Genomic DNA, 16844 nt, shown 5'->3' on the forward strand with positions numbered 1-16844 from the left:
TTTGATAGCCGAGCACAGCCCATCGATAATTTGTACGTGTTCGTGGTGCTGGTGTTTGTTACGAAGCGCATAACAAGCTGGCGTTAGGAGCGCAATATGTAGCAATGTAGCAATTTATGTTTATCTATATGCAACAGGAGTTTGCAATCATATAATTTACTCGCATTGAGCAAATTGTGTTTTTTCAACAAAAGATTAGTTGGTAAATCTTTGGGTTCACCATAATAATTCTCAAAAATTTTTAACACTTTCTTTTGCAATATCTCCAGTTGGTTATGGTTCGTATTTGTTGTAGTGCCCCATACTAGTTGATTTGTGCTTTCATTCTGTACAATTACTATTTTTTTTACTCCTGTAAGATCAGCTCTACATTTCACTTTGTTTCTTTTCACTTCTGTATCTTCTGTGTTGTGTTAATTCCAATGTATCGCTCACCCCTGCCTAAAGTCTGGCCTTCAGACTGGCAGTATTTTCTTGAATAAATAAATAAAATTGTAATCTTTGGTGAATTTTTTCTAACATACTTCACGCGCGACACCGAATGTTGCGAAATAATTAAAATCTGAATGGCCTCAATGCATATAGAAAACATTTTAGAAGTGTTTCTTAGGGTATTGTGGTGATTACATGGAAGCTTATTAACTAGAATTGTAGCCGCGGCGTGCAAAAATGTAATCGAATGATATAATAGGGGTTTAATGTCCCGAAGGAACTCACAGGTTATGAGGGCTACTAAATATGGTTGGAGATTCCGGGTTCATTTCGACCAGCTGGAGCTATTTAGGTTACATCTTAATCTAATTCCGTTCGAAATGATATTGAGTCATTGCGGCTGTACGCATGCATGCGTTCTCCAAGTGAACAAAAAATATATCATTCGAGAGCATTTACCGTTGTATTACGACTTGGTGGTCACAAAGTGAATAAAGCTGTCGTCTAATGCCATACATAACTGCAGTTTGTCTTGCAATTGCTTGCGAAGTATTTTTACTTACAAAGACGTGACATGCGGAGTATTGACCGAGATATGTTTTATCACTTTAGTCGCAGAAACCATCGGGCCGAAATTTCGCATTGCACTGAATGTGTGCTATGGCTACGGCTGGATAACCGGTATTCTTCTACTGCCCTTAATCGTATGGCTCGCGCAAGACTGGAGGAAGCTGCTCATCGTTCAAGCATCTTTCGCAATGCCCCTCTTATTGGCCATTCCGTGAGTACCCGGCTTTATTTTTATGGCAGGAAAGCAAATATCCTGTTGCCTGGCAGGAGCAGGACGGGAAATGATTAGACAAGTAAATCAATCAGACGAAATCGATCAAAAGAGATCAGTCTTTTTTTTACATGAAATGTTTACGATGTTGAGGGCTGTGGTCAAAAAGCAGTTAAAAGGCCTAGACGAGGCACAGGGAACAGCATACTTTGTAGGAACAAATTAGGAGAAAAATGCGTGTGTGACGCATTTAGGCGTTCATATGCCACACCATTTATGACGCGCTCAGTGTTACTGTGTGCTGTCACAACACACCACCAAGAAACTTGGCGTCTTATCAGGAGAGAGAGAGAAAAAAAGAAAAGGCTAAAAGGTTAATCAATTTTCCTCTTGTTTTGCTACCCAGGACTGGGGGAGGGGGAAGAAGGAAGAAATAATAATAAGAAAAAAAAATACAAATCCGACACGCACTTCGGAGTCTGTGTCAAACGAAGCTTTCGTGAAGTGGTTACTATAAAACTGTTCGCATTCTGCAGCGCGTTTCGCAGCGATAGCAATTACGCGCCTGCGCGGCAAATAAACAATGTGCGGAACCCCCCCCCAACCATGCGAACCACGTGATCCAAGTGACCACGATTAACCCTGCATTCGTGAATCAGCTCAGTTTACTATTACCTTATCTCCAAGACCGCCCAACGTTACTCAGCCACAAGCCGACCGAGCCGATGCGACAAACCCCCGGGATAGAAATCACAGAAAGCGTTGCTCTAAAAATGAATCACGCGATTGAAGGCGTTTATTTGTTTCACTGATGGTGTTTAGGGGTCATTTGTAGTACCACTGCGCAATTTCGTAGAGAACACGGCCGGTCACCGGTACCTCCGTCAAGGTATACTACAAATGGGGCTACATATAAACCAGTTCGTGATATGAGCTATTCGGCAAGACATCAGCAGAAGTAGCAGCCGTGGTCAGCCTGCAGTAGTGCGCGAGGGTGTGCCTAGATAGCTTCGCTTTAAATGTGAAAGGCAAAAGGTAACAGATATGCATTGATGCTTGTGCAAACACAACAGCGTTCTAAAAAGTACACTACGGCTCAGGTGGCTTTCTCTGTGAGCCAGTGGCACAGCCAGCATTTTTCTTTATTGGGGGTGAGAGAGGGTGCAAGGTGCTAGGTAGGCCCCATACAAAATACAAACAGAAATGTAGTGGGGAGGGTGGTGCGCCACCCTCTCGCTACGCCTCTTTCTGTAGATGACAGTCGGATCTATGGCTTCAACATCATTGCTTCCGTAAAGGTTCTGTCGTCCAGCCGACTTCCATCAGCACCCAAATACTGTCATTCATTATCCAAAGCGCAGTAGATGAGCGTATTTACACTGGTGCCGTCGCAATCGCAAACGTTACGCGAGGCACTGTCCCTCATGGCGACGTGAAAATAGTAGGTTTTCGCTAAAGCGACACCCAGCTGCAACCGACGGAATAGAGTTGCGCAGCATCGAGACAAGTGAGGCAAAAGTAAAAGGCTCAAGCAAGGGCAGACTTGTACACGTTAGAGAAAAGAAGTCAACATTTAGATCTACAATTACTTCTTTGAAAAATGTAACTGATTACACTAACGAATTACTCCCACACAAAAGTAGTTGAACAGTTACTAAACAAGTAATCGATTACTCTACTATTACTTTCCTCCATACGTTTATCAAAATTGCACAAGCACTGCAAAATAAACGAACTGGCCTGGCTCTTTCGATGCATCGTCGCCAGCACTTCGCACGCTGTTTATCTTCGCTAAGAATTGCTTTTATAACATTTATTTGGCAAACTTCTCTTGTTTTGTGATGAATGCATCTGCAGCGACACCGAAAACTCGGTCTGTGTGCGCCGAAGAGAAGGGTTGTGTTGCAACGTACGAACACCTTGCTCACAAGATCGTGGCCACTGAATGCCGCTATGCTCAGTTCTGAGTTCTTTGTAAAGTGCAGCGCTTCATTGTTGTTGGAGCTAAGGGAAGGAGCTCCCGATAAGGCTAGTGAGAAACTAAAAATCATCCCTGGCATGAAAGTTCGAAGTGGCCATCCCTATCGAGCCATAGGAGCGCCGTTTCAATTTGTCGGCCAACATCTGCCGCACAAAGAGCGATGGAACGAAAAATCTTAGGAGTAACGTTAAAAGACAGGAAGAGAGCGGTGTGGATCAGAGAACAAACGGGGATAGCCGATATTCTAGTTGACATTAAGCGAAAGAAATGGAGCTGGGCAGGTCATGTAATGCGTAGGATGGATAACCGGTAGACCATTAGGGCTACAGAATATATACCAAGAGAAGGGAAGCCCAGTCGAGGACGGCAGAAAACCAGGTGGGATGATGAAGTTAGGAAGTTTGCAGGCGCAAGTCGGAATAGGCTAGCGCAAGACAGGGGTAATTGGAGATCGGTGGGAGAGGCCTTCGTCCTGCAGTGGATATAAATATAGGCTGATGATGATGATGATGATCTGCCGGACATGCACACGGTGCCCTTCACTCGTTAGCCATTTAGATTTAAGCGACTAATTGTGACGAACGTCGGTAAACGTTCACGTTCATTGAAAAGCTGACCAAATCTGTAATGTCTTTATTACAAAACCACACATTATTCAGCCATAAAATTGTTCTTCATGTGTTACAATCCCAAATACAGATGCATATAAGTCAGGTAATATCAAACAGGAAGAAACATATGCGTTTAACTGCCAATAGCGTCTGTTTATATGAGAGAAGTCACATACTGCCCTAAGCGAAGAAGACTTGAGCAGGAGCCCTTACCGCCTATGAAGGCCACCTATAAGCGCTTGTAAGGGAGAGGAAGAAAAATGTATTATAAAAGAAAGGGTCAGAGGTGGGACTTCAAGGAGAGGTGTGCAAACCAGTAAACCTGCAATGTTAGGCTAATTGGAGTGTAGCTGCAGGACGCTAATTTTGGACAGGAGGAAACCTACGGACGTGTTTTCATTTCCCGGGGCTCGATCTAGTTCCCGCTAAATGTAAGAGATCAAAACATTGTCGCCTGTCTCAACTTGTTTTGTCAAAAATGTAACTGGTTAGACTTAATTGATTACTGAAATTGTAATTGAAATAAAGTGAGCGTTACCGAGTAAATAAAGCCATCGTTAATTAAAAAAAATTAGCAAAAAACGTCATTGATTACAAGTACCTAATACATGTTTTTCGTTACGTAGAAGTCTAATGAACGATCACATAATTGCAGTTGCGATTTGCCGCATTCCGCTAAATTGTAATGCTTTCATGCATTACTTTTACGAACGCTAGAGATGAATTGCAACAGATGTTAAGGAACTGAGCCGATTAAGTGTAAAAGTAGGGTTGCAGATTGAAACGTAGAGGTCACAAGTAATGTTGAATAGCATGGCAAGAGACCAAGAATTCATTTTTGTCAGCCAGTGTTAAGAATCTGTGCAAGCGCGCGTTTATGTAGACAATTACTCCCAAAGGAATTTTAATCATGAAAGGGAAACCTTCAGAAGCACGGAAAAAAAGAAAGAGAAAAAAAAAAACGAGAGAAACGGGTTGGAGCGAAATGCTGGCAGGCAATACCAAGTCATCACCGGCAACTTAACACTAGCTTTGAAAAAAAGAAAAGTCTCCAGTCTGCTTATTCTACTGGTACTATGCAAGGAGGTTATTCTCAAAGTACTAACATTTGGTGCAGTAACAGTGAGACTAATGTGACGAAACTCTTCGCATATGGTGGGAGCAGTTTTTTTTCCTTATTATGTGCCTCTTTCAGTGAAATTCTTAAGAGCAAGCTTGAACTCGAGGCTTCTATCTAAATACAAGGGTAGGGAGAAATTTTTTTTCTTGGTAACCACTGCAACTAGTTTGATGAGGTTTTTGCATTTAAAAGAAACAGTTAAAATCTAGTGACTGTTGGTTGCGAATTTCCGATTTCGGCCGCCAATATTTTCATAAAAATTGGCGGTACTTACAAAATTTGAGAAAGCGAAACTGTCAAATTTACAATTCTAGCTCAGCAATTAAATACCATATCGTAATTATGTAAATTGCACTTGATAGTACATCTAAAGTGGACAAATTTGATATAGCATATAAGGCTGTCAAATAAACCCCCATTATGTGAGTACAACTTTTACAAAACCTGTGTAAAAATGTAATAAATTCACGTAAGATGCAAAGTCCCATACCAAGCTTGTCCGCTGTGAATACTCTAACAGATCCAATTTACTGAAATGCGATAACTGTTGCTGGTGCAAAGTGCTTGTATTTTGTTTCAAACTTACCAATTTTTGCAAATTCCGTTTAAGAAATTCAGGCCTCAATCAAAATTCAGGCCTTAAATGAAAATTCCGTTCCCAACAGCGACTAGAATTTAACTTTTCCTCTCAAATGCTGCAGATTTCAATAAAATCGGTGCCGGGGTTATGTCAAACTTTACATGTATTTCAATAGGTGGCACTGCAGTTGGGCCCGAGCTAAAGCTTCCTCTTAATATATGCTTCTATCTTTCTTAGTTGCAGAATTTACCGTAGCTGTGTTTTGGCTATGACTTCCACAACTAACATTGACAAGCTGCTTCTCTCGCAGAAAAAAACTTATTATTATCAAATATACCAAGCCACCCAACTTTCATTCAGATATTTCGTACCATGAGCTCCGAAATCCTAATATTAAATCCTTGCCGAACTATCGCTTGCCACATACAAAAAAGAGACAGAAATCGGCTATCGCATATTACCTCTCTTCCCAATTTAGGAAAACAAGTTGGCTTTTATAATACTCGGAAGCCAGTGTTTTCTTATATATAACAGTCACACACAAACTACAATGTGGAGATGATACGCTACAGTCTTCAAGCTTACTTAAGAATTTGGTCATTAACCACAAGTAGTGGTGTGATTACGTGTTCAAGGTTCGATTTGTGTAATTTCGTTTTTCGGCCGTGAAAGCTTTCACTGTCCAGAACTTGCTCTTCTTGATTAGCTTTTGTTTCAATTGCATTGGATTTCTATTGCATCTTTGTAAGATGCATCCTTTCGCCATTCAATTGCATCCAACTGCATTTTATTTCATCCTAAAGTTGGCACAAACAGCCTGCTGCCACCTTTGCTGTTACCGTTGCCGCTGCTGCTGCCACTGCTGCCACTTTTGCCCCCGCCGCTGCGGTTGCTGCTACTGCTACTGCTGATGATGATTAGTCGATGTACATGGAACCTAAAAGTTTACTTGCTAATAACTACAATAAAATCATAAAACATCGCCTGAAGGTGTCGCGCGTGGCCTTCTAGGCACCAGAGGGAGAAGGGACATTCAGTTCCAAGTCACAAGCCGACGCCAGTCGAGAAACGCATCAGTTATAGTGTCCGTGGCTTGACCTACATGTTCCGTGGATGAGCGCCAGCCCTGCCATAAAGATTAGCACCTAGATTGAAGTAAGGGCACTCTGTACCACGCAGTTGAATAAATAGAGCGCAAGGCGTCTATACAGTTGCTTCTCTTTTCTCTTTGTGCGAATTCCTCTGGGAAAAAACGCACTATTACATCATCATTCAGCCATTGTGGTGGTTCAGCGTGTCAACTGCAAGAGATGCAGGGATGGCGCACACATAGGAGTATATTATCCCTCTGTAGCCGAGTATTCACTCTGTCCATTTAAGCGTTTAGTTCACCGAATTTCCGGCATCTTCAAAATTATGAAAAGCCTATAGCTGCTGGACCGATGAAGAATTTTTAATTACTCAGTAGGTTTCCGAAAGTAACGCAGATTGTAAACTGCATTCGAGAAGCCATGACTGGGATGTCAGATATGAGAATATCATCTTGTTAATTTTTAGCATACTTGGCAAAAATAATTATGCCTCAGGTAAAATGGCGTCGAAAGCGATAAAAGAAGTAAAGAAACGGTAACACAATAACAGTGAGAGCTATGAGCCAGTCATCTGCCTTCCCTTTCGTATGACTAAAATACTCCCCACATGTTGTTTAAACTTGTAGCACATTTCCGACCAGAACTGTCTGAAAATGTATGTACACGTTTTAAGTAATAATATTTTCATAAGTGCTCTCACGTTTGCGCACTTCGTTAGAATCCACACTCAGCATCGGAAGTGTATGACTGGGTGCAGCAATTCGTGACGAACAAAGTAACTTTGTCTCGAACTGCTCGGTGTAACTTTGAGGGCTGTGCATGCTGAAATTGAAATAAATGCATTGTGCTGTATCAGGTTGCAGCAGATGGCTTCGCGGATTGAACCCCTGGCAATATGCGTGACACCGCAGCCATGTGGCTGGTGCCGTACACGGTGGTAAACCTTCATGCTGCATGGCATTAGGGTCTCTATTTGGCGCTCAACGCCGGTGTAATAATGCATAAACTCTATTCCCCTTGTATTTCTTTCTTCCTGTGGTGACTGGCATCAAGTGTTGCCTGGTATTTCTCATAGTTCCAATAGGCCTATCGGGAGTGATCGACTAATATTATCGAGTAGAACAAAGTAGTAAGAACTCGTTACGATATGTTGTTCATGGATTCAATTTTCAGTTGGCTGTACGAGTCACCCAGGTGGCTTGTAAGCATGGGAAAACAAGCAGAAGCGTGCGAAGCCATTCGCAAAATTGCGCGGTTCAACAAGAGACAGCTTCGTGACGTCGAGAAGGAAGTGGACAGTCTAATGAAGAGAAAGCAGAACGTAAGGAAGCGATCGATTCCATTGCAATTTTGGGGTAATACGGCAGTTCGAGTAGATTATGAGCCAGAATAAAAGCCAGGGATGGCGAAGACAGAGGCATACGTGGGCTAACTTGCAGCTAATTTTCATTGAGTGAAGCAGCATGATTATATACACGAAATGCTCAACAAAAATATGCAAAGATTCAACCATAAAAGCACGCAACACTCAGAATTACTGCATTACTGAGTTATTTATGATTTTATTCTTCTTGTATGTTGCTTTTTCGCAATTTCGGTCTATATAACCGACCTGTTTTGCTCAATAAAGCCTATTTAAAGGTTAGCGTCCGTTTGTAGATTTAGTGGCCTAATTATATGCTTCAACGCTACTCTTTAGTTCTAGGACTCATCTTCGAGGTCCAAAGCCTGGTCTAAACCAGGCTCTGTATTCTAGATTTGTCTAGACGTTCGAGTATACACCAGGTTTCTAGAACTTGCATTGCGATTATCACTTAAAGAGAGAGCTTGTATTAAAACTTCACAAAGAGAGAAGTTGCGCTGCCGATGTGACAATGCGGGCCTCGTCGACAAGGCGGGCCTCGTCGACAAGGCTGCGTGCATGGCTGCGAATATACTGTGTAGAGAGTAACAATAGGCCGGCCATTCTTGCGCATAGTTTATGCTCTCAAAGTAAACAGAAGTGCAATGGCCGTGCTGCGAAGGTGACCTAGCTCCGTTATCACTTGCTTTTTATTAAATGCGACAAAATTAGCACTATCGCTACTAACCAAACATTCCCGCTATCCCGAAATTGTAGCACTGAATAGAGCAACAAACATTAGAAACTGAACAATGTTCCTTGTTGTTCCATGAAACAAGAAATTAAACGTATGCAGAGCCCTTTGTGCCAGACTTTTCCCTCAGACCAATCTTTCGCTCAATCAATCAATACATCGAAGAGAATACAAATTGCCAAGGGAGACACAGCAGAAAGCTTGAAGTCGATACTTCACCGCATCGCCTTCACCCCAGAAATGCATCCAGTACTTCTTTTATTTGCAGGCGACGCAAGTTCACCAAAGCAACGTGTCAGTTTTTGGACTCTTCAAGACGAAATACTTACGAAGAAACACTCTGGTGTTAGTCACCGTCTCGTAAGTTCAATCAATCTCATTAGATGGAATAACACGGAATGTGGAGCGATGGAATGTTGTGCACGAAGCCGATACTTGTGTTTCTTCAGAGTAAAACATGTACGTCAGATAGAGGGAAATGGAGTTTCGGACAGCGGTAATGGTTTATTGAGATACGTAAGTTTGCCGGCATAGCATAAAATAAGCTGGTGCAATGCATGGACATATTAGGCTGATGAACATAAGGTTCAATAAATCTATCACTCAAATGCTAAGCAAAATACATCAATCAATGTATCAAAAGAAGGATCGAATGATTGTCTGATTGTAGAGCCAGCGATCTAAATAGCTGAAAAACTATAATCTGTGTGTGTTCTTTACTAGCGTTTAGGTTAACATTTGCTGTTGCAAGTCAGAAGCTCCCGAACATAACAATGTGCCGCTACATTCAATCAAACTAAGGAATTAGTAACTTTCGATTGGAGCTTAAACACTCCCCCCCCCCCCCCCCCCCGTGACATCACGTAAGCTTTGCGCAATGACGGAAGCGCTGGTGTAACTGTACAATAGCGTGTATAGCCAAATAAGTGAAATGAGCCGCGCGAGTGACGTTGAAAAAGACAGTAAATCAAGTACTATACTTGAACAAGCGAAATCGTCTTCATCTTGTGAGGAGCTTTGGTCGCGGTTCATTGAAAACGGTCCGCTACGGCCAGAAATAACGCCTCTGAATGCTGCAGCAGACTTTTATGTACAGTTGTGAGCTTGATTATGTAAATTTTATGAATATGCAACACATATAAACTTCCGCAGATTCCTCAGAATTTTTTTTTGCTGTGGAAATCTGCCTCCAAACTTAACCACTGTTTTCGGGGCCCCAGTAGTTAAACTTCGCACGCTGATTGAAATTGACTGTCTGCCTCCGAAGTCAGGACTGCTAATGTGACTCGTGGGACTACGAGTGCAAAATCTACTGACTGCTGACATTTTTAGGGATGATATCCGTGATTAGTTATTCGCGAAAGATGATGAGTTTTACAATAAAAAATGCGCTTTTAGTTCGAGGCCTCTATGGTCGCTTGTCTATGAAGTCCCTAACCTGTCTTGGCTGCAGAAATAATCCACATGGCTGCCACAAAATGGTCGAGTAAGCACATAGTAAAAGAATGGGAGGATATACACCTAGCCAGAACTGGAACAAATGGTTGCCTTTTAGAAACGATGGGGTGTATAGCTAATGGGATCGCTAAATGCCTTGTGGTGGGGATCACCAAGAGACGATTGGAATATTCGTGAACAAGAAGTGCGGAACAATTGGGGAGCAATCATCACAGTGATAAGCAGCTGTAAAAAAATAAAGTTGAGGCAGGAAAAGAGTTACATTACAGTACTATACATAACATTACCTATTCAGCTTACGCACTTAACGAGAATATTTGTCGCTACCCCAATTCAATGTAAGAACCCTGAGCTATTATAATAACCATAAACGTATTGTTGGCCATCATCATTTTAACCACCAATATCATCACCTACTTCCTTGACTTGGTTTCATGATTTCATGCGAATACGACCGATGAAATTGTTGACACAGATCCGGTTCCTTTCAGCTTTCTATCGTACATAGTGTACTACGGCTACGCGAGGACCGCCACTACGCTTGGTGGAAACCCGTACCTGAACTTTGGCATCGCTGCTGGCCTGGAGTGCGCGGGATACACTGTGTCCCTCGTGACCACCAAATATCTCAAGCGCATTCCCACCATGGTTTCAAGCTACGCATTCTTCAGCCTCACCCTGCTCATCACGGCATTTACGCCCAAAGGTGGGTGCATACTCACGTCCTTTCACACCTACCTCCACTTACTTCACGTTCATACTCACGCTTACTCAAACGAACATTTATTCACTCACATTTATGCGTCTACTCACAGTCATATGCAGTCATTACGTTCGTACGCGTCTAGTCATACCTTTCTTTACTGACTCGTATGCTGACGGGTTTCAAATAAATATATGAGTCGGTACGAGGGAGTGTGGGTGAGTGCACTCATAATGAGTATGTGGCGCTAAAGCTTGGTGGTTCTGATAACGATCTTTATTTCGTATTAACAAAAGTGCCGAATTCCGAAAAATACATCTTCCTGCATCCTTTCTTTTAGTCTAAAGACGTTAAGAGATCTTGCACTCACCACTTCTTTGTTTCACTCAAAAATAGACTTTTGTTTATTATTTGTACTCTTATTATTTAAAATCTCTAACGTTGTTTGCGGAGTACTTTTGTTGGGCCAAGGTAATGAATTGTCCTCGAACTTTTTCTTGTGCCCGGTTCCCATCGTGATCTAACCCGGACCCGATGCGCGGGAGTGCCATACTCTACCACTGAGCCACGCAAGCGCTTGCTATCAGGTAGCGGAGAAAAGCCCTATAAAGGCTCCCTAGGCAGATGACGAGATGCGATTCAGACGAGGTGCACAATCCACGCGATCCCGAGCTTCCGCCAGTATGGTGGTGCCATCTAGTTAAGGCGTCTGCAAACGCAGTGTGCCCGACATGTAAGTTGCATATGGCTGTTGCATGCTGCATGCAACTGGTCCTGGTTAACTCAAGCAGGATAGGTGACTATTTGTCACCAGCCCGTTTTGAAGATTCCAATAAACAATTATTATTATCATCATCATCATCATCAACAACAACGTACCGTGCCACGGGTCAAGGGATGTGAGATGTGGGCCACGTATTCTGGATATCTCTTCGGTACACGTTATGGTATCTCCTCGCAAGGTACGAACCACTACTGAAGGAGCGAATCGTAGAGCTACGTGCGCGGCTAGAAACCAGGCATCATCGGGCTCAGCGGACTGCTGCGCAGAGAGCATTACAAGCCGCAGCTCGCCGTCGACGCCGGGCGGACAGTTCAGATCGTTCTCGTCAACACGAGGTGAACAGACTTTACCGCAAAGACCCTGTTGTGCCTGGTGCCCAAATCGGAACTACTCTTGAACCGCTCCACCAGCTTACGCTGTGACTGCTGCGTGTGCCGCGCAGGACTGTGACTTTTTTCGCTCTCTCGCTCAAAGAAAATTCAACCTTTAATACATGCTCTGTCGGCATTTCGTCAAGAAATTGGCTTAACTTGCAAGCTCTAGGGTATTTACGTCAGCACTGTCGCCTTTGCCTCACCTGTGCATCGGATGACCATAATTTTTCGTGCCTTCTTTTCTTATCTTTAGGCTTTCCTCTTCCTAGGGTATTCCTGTCTTTGATCCCGCTTCCTATAGAGAACAACATGTAGTTAGTTACATACACACCGGGAGAATTCTATGCATTTGAATGAATAGTTTTCTTCCTCTCTCATTCCACAGTGTTTAGCTTCCTGTTAACAACCAATCAATCAATTTTATTTTCACATAAACAAGAGATGCACTAATTCATTTTTAGGCACGTGAATCCCAAAACTCAGTCGATTGTAGTGAGAGGGACTCATATAGTTATTGCAATAATATCAAAAGAGCAATAAAAAGTACTTAACATTGTTAGCGACACAAAATATCTAATTATTCAATGCAAGAGTAGTAGGATTGTAGGAAATTGTGATTATTGAGTACAATATTCAGCTCCTAATTATATTCTATGAGAAGGAAAATTAGTGTTCTAGTTTGGTTCTAAATTAAGGAATCTTCTTCTTGTACGTTATGTTTTAAGGGAGTGAATTGCTGAGTTCAGAAGCGCTGTAGACAAATGAAAATGTTCAGCAGTTTTTTCGTACAACTGGGAGAAGTTACGCTGATGAGAACTGAGTGTTTCATCGAACTAACTGATGCTGCAATCTTATGACCATCTAGCGTGTTACTCTGCGAAGCATCTTAAACGTTATAATGATTTTCCGATGTTCACCGATTTGCCTCACTGGTAGGATATTTAGTTTAAAAAAATGTGGGCAGCTTGCACTAGTGGCGCAAGGCTGGAGTAAACAGCGGAGCTGGTGATCGACCTAGCTTCTTCCAGGTTTTACTAGGCTTGGTTAAGTTTTGCTAGAAAATGCTGAGTGCTGCTGCCGGGTAAAAGTTATGGGATTTTACGTGACAAAACCACCATCTGTGAGGCACGCCGTAGTGGGGGACTCCGGATTAATTTGAAACACCTGGGGTTCTTTAACGTGCACATAATATAAAAGCCTTTCGCTACGCTGGGCGTGTCTTCACCAGGCCGAAACACCGGCTACCTCTTGAGAAGTCGCAAGCTGTACTAAGCATTCTAATGGCAAGAAAAGCAGGAAACACACAGAGAACACGACAGGCACAATGATTGCCCGAATGGGCTCGCCGCCGACGCGCAGATTCTCGCTTGGCCACGCGATGTGCTTCAAGATGAGCGGCTTCTTCTTCGGGTGTCCTGATCTTCAGTAGTCGTCCCATGTCAAGGCTGCATGTACTCGCCACAGAGTCAACGAGAGTGCTGCCGCCGTCTCGGCGGCTCCGAGCTTTATCGCCCCGGTGACTTCTCGGCCAAGCTGCGCCTCTACACTTGCCGTGGCGTGGCTGATCGAAACCTGCCCAGTCGCCGCCAGAGGCGCCTGCGGCAGTCACGGACACCGCGCGCGTTCGGCGCGAACGTTGGGAAACGGGGAAACGCGGACGGCGTCGGCAGCAGCTCCGCGCATTGCCTCATTGGTGCTGCTACAATTTTCTTCTCTCTCGCTCTCATTTTCTCTTTCACTCTACCGAGCATAGCGCGCGCCGCGCGCATGCTCTTCTTCCGTGTCATTAACGTCCAATGTCAAGGCACGAAGAAGAGGCGAAGCACACGCCGCTCCGCGAGGTGGTTGCTAGGCAACGCGCAGTGACGTCATCGCCAGGAGCAGTTTTGGTTCGCACTACGCGGCGCAACGAAGAGCTTACTCAGCTCCTCTGTTAAAAAGATCGAAACGGATTGAGCCGTGCTACCTAGAAGCAGCAAGATACGTAGGGAAGTGTATTGGGCTACTTGCAGGGGAGGTAGAGTGAAAGGGTACGTTTAACCGTATGAAGCAATGGTGTAAGGTAAGTGGCAATGAATGAAGCAATGATAAAAAGCTAGCAGGGTTTTGAGGGAGAGAAGATGTCGCAATTCGTACAGTATCGGCGTGTTTTTGCATAACTTTTTACTCACTTGTTCCACACGTCGGTGCCATGATAGCCTACTGTGTAATCTCACACCAAGAAGCTTAGTTTCATGTGCGCACTGTAACAATGGATTATTCAGTCGTTAAGTGGCGTCCAAATTTATGACGCGTGTTTGTCGCATACAAAACATGTAACTACTTTTGGAGGTGTTAGGCACTAACTAATTTTCTGAAAGCAACACAGAAAGCCGGTTGTAATGTTCTATCTGTGGTTGCGTACAATTGCTCTCCTTTTTCAGCTGTAATGACTACTGTTAGTGTCATCAGTGTGTACTATGCAGTGTTGGGACAGGTATGATGTAAAGTTATTTATGCATACTAATGACAAGAACGGTTCCATGATCGAACCCTGAGGGTCACCAATCTGCATTTCGCTTCTCTCCCTCTCAATGCTAAAGACCGCTAAAAAACCATGCCGGCAGGCTATTGCGCACGCAATAGAAACAAAGACAGAAGTACTTGAAAACCATAACCACATGCCTGCACACATGCACACGGGACCAGCTATGTGCGTTAGGTAGGCCTTCTGTAGTTTTGTTTTTTCACGCTGTTTCATCATGACTGCGTTATATAAACTATATCGTCATTGTTTGCCTGGTGTTCCAAGCTTTTAGTTGCCGAAACGATGCCAAAACTGGTTCGCATCTCTGCAGCAGCTCATCTACCTAATGGCAATGTGGGCATAAGATAGTGATCTTTTTCCTTGCGAACCTGGAGAAGCAAGGATAATAATTATCGATTGAAGGATATGAAAGCCGAGTACCCAAGCTTTGCAGACACTTCTTCGGGACAACAAATGCATCGATTTGTCCAGAAATCGTTGTCTTCTGCGAGAAAATTCAGTATTTTTTCAATCCTCCGAGTTTTCGACAGTAGGTCTACAGTCCCAAAGTGTAGGTAGGTGTGCTGAATTCCCCAACGCAGGGGCATTCTGATTTATTGTTTTAGGGACTACTAGATATTAGAAAAAAAAACACTTTGGCACTTGTTTCCATCTCACCGCCTGTAGAGGTGCTGGATGTTCAGGTTCAAAACTTTTACTCTTTGTCACGTTATCTGAAGGCAACATCAGTGTACGTCACTTGTTTTTGTACACAGAGTATCTAGCCCTGCGAATGACTGTCCGTATGGCCGGCTGGTTCACATACACGTTGGGATACACCACTCAGTTTGTTTTCATCAACGAAATGTTTCCAACCGTCGCTCGAAGCGGAGGCTTCGGGCTGTGCACAACTGTTGGCCGCTTGGGCGCCGCACTCGAACCTTGGATCAACGTCGTCGTAAGTACGCTCATATTACGTCTTCTTAAAGTCATTTTTTGAATTAGAATGGTCAAAACTGACGGAACTAACAAAAGCGAATGTCAGCGCAGATTACCTAGGCACGAATCAAGCGTCACAGTGAAATAGCTTTGGCATTCGGTTGAATAACGCGATAAATTTTCAGCGCCATCTTCGTATCAGCTATCCTGTGTAGAATCCGCATAATCTTCGACTTTTTTGTAAGTAACGAACTATGCAAAACCTGCTTACGGAATAATTTTATATGGTTGTTAGTGCTCCAAAGGCACTGCCATCATGATGTTGAAAATGTATGAATGCTTTAGGTCCAGAAAGAGCATTGAAAATTGAAAACTTTAACGCTGGCAAAAAAAAAAAACAACGTGTGGCGCTATTCGTCCACAAAAAATGTTTTAAAGTGATATATATTTTACTCTATAGTACCAAAGAAAGCGTCGATGCAACGGCATGCTAGAAGCATTAGACTTAATCCAACGTAGGCCATATAGATAATATATACAGGGTTTTTGAGCGAACATTAAAAAAGAAAAAAAAATCAGTAGCCCCTCCCCTGTCGAGGAAAGGGGCGTAAACAAAGCTTGTGTGTATCTTCGGTGTTCCTCGGAACGAACTGCACTGACGAGTACCACGTTGCGCTCGACCCACGACTGGTCACACGCACAACAGTTGGCTCGGAAGTTCCGGTTGAGAAACTCGCGTTGAAACCTCACCGTCGTACCGGGGAAGTTGGCGCTAGCGTTAGCGAGGGGTGCACTACCGTTGTCGCGTTTCTGGAGGGTAAAACGATGGTGACGTTTGGCCTCAACATCGCGCTCCCGCAACTCAGGGTCCGCGTCTCTTGGATGACGTTTCGCGTGAGCTTCGGAAGCCCTCACGCTAGAATTGGCACGTCGACGACGAGCCCTTTGCCTAGTGCGTTCGCGGTGGTGGTTAGAAGCTTCTATTGCACAATAAAGAGATGCGTGGACCCCCTAGTGGGCACCTACATTCTAGGTGGCGTCCCTAGTCGGTGGACCCCATTGGTGGAAGCCGCCGTCCTGGCTCTCTGGACCAAGGCCCTTTGGGCTCAAAGGTCTGAGCAGCCAAGTAGGACTGCCTCCCAGTCCTCTCGTGTTCATGGTTGCTCAAAGGCAGCCTGCTCCTCGGCGGAACACGGCACGCACGGCCTTCTCATCCGGACGCCGAAACTGATCTGGGGCGAGGGAAGCCCAGATTGGCTGCGCGCGTCACGTGATCCCGTGCTGGCGTAGTTTTCCCCGCACCTGCTCTTCGTTTCTTTCTTTCTTGTCCCTGGCTCATACCCACATATCCCTGGCTCATACCCGCATTGCCTATGTAGGTATGAGCC

At 43.9% G+C, this 16844-nt stretch overlaps 1 protein-coding gene across 1 annotated transcript in view; it reads left to right on the forward strand.

Annotated features, from left to right (window-relative positions):
* LOC119464236 (solute carrier family 22 member 6-like) overlaps window positions 1-16844 on the forward strand; it is a 32448-nt gene that overhangs the window by 9183 nt on the left and 6421 nt on the right. Inside the window, exons 5-9 of the mRNA XM_037725126.2 lie at window positions 1045-1213; window positions 7770-7917; window positions 8961-9052; window positions 10642-10856; window positions 15294-15475. Coding sequence (XP_037581054.1) covers window positions 1045-1213; window positions 7770-7917; window positions 8961-9052; window positions 10642-10856; window positions 15294-15475 — 806 coding nt within the window. The remainder of the gene's footprint in view (window positions 1-1044; window positions 1214-7769; window positions 7918-8960; window positions 9053-10641; window positions 10857-15293; window positions 15476-16844) is intronic.

The sequence above is a fragment of the Dermacentor silvarum genome, chromosome 9 (genome assembly GCF_013339745.2).
Source record: "Dermacentor silvarum isolate Dsil-2018 chromosome 9, BIME_Dsil_1.4, whole genome shotgun sequence".
In the NCBI taxonomy this organism is placed as follows: domain Eukaryota; kingdom Metazoa; phylum Arthropoda; class Arachnida; order Ixodida; family Ixodidae; genus Dermacentor; species Dermacentor silvarum.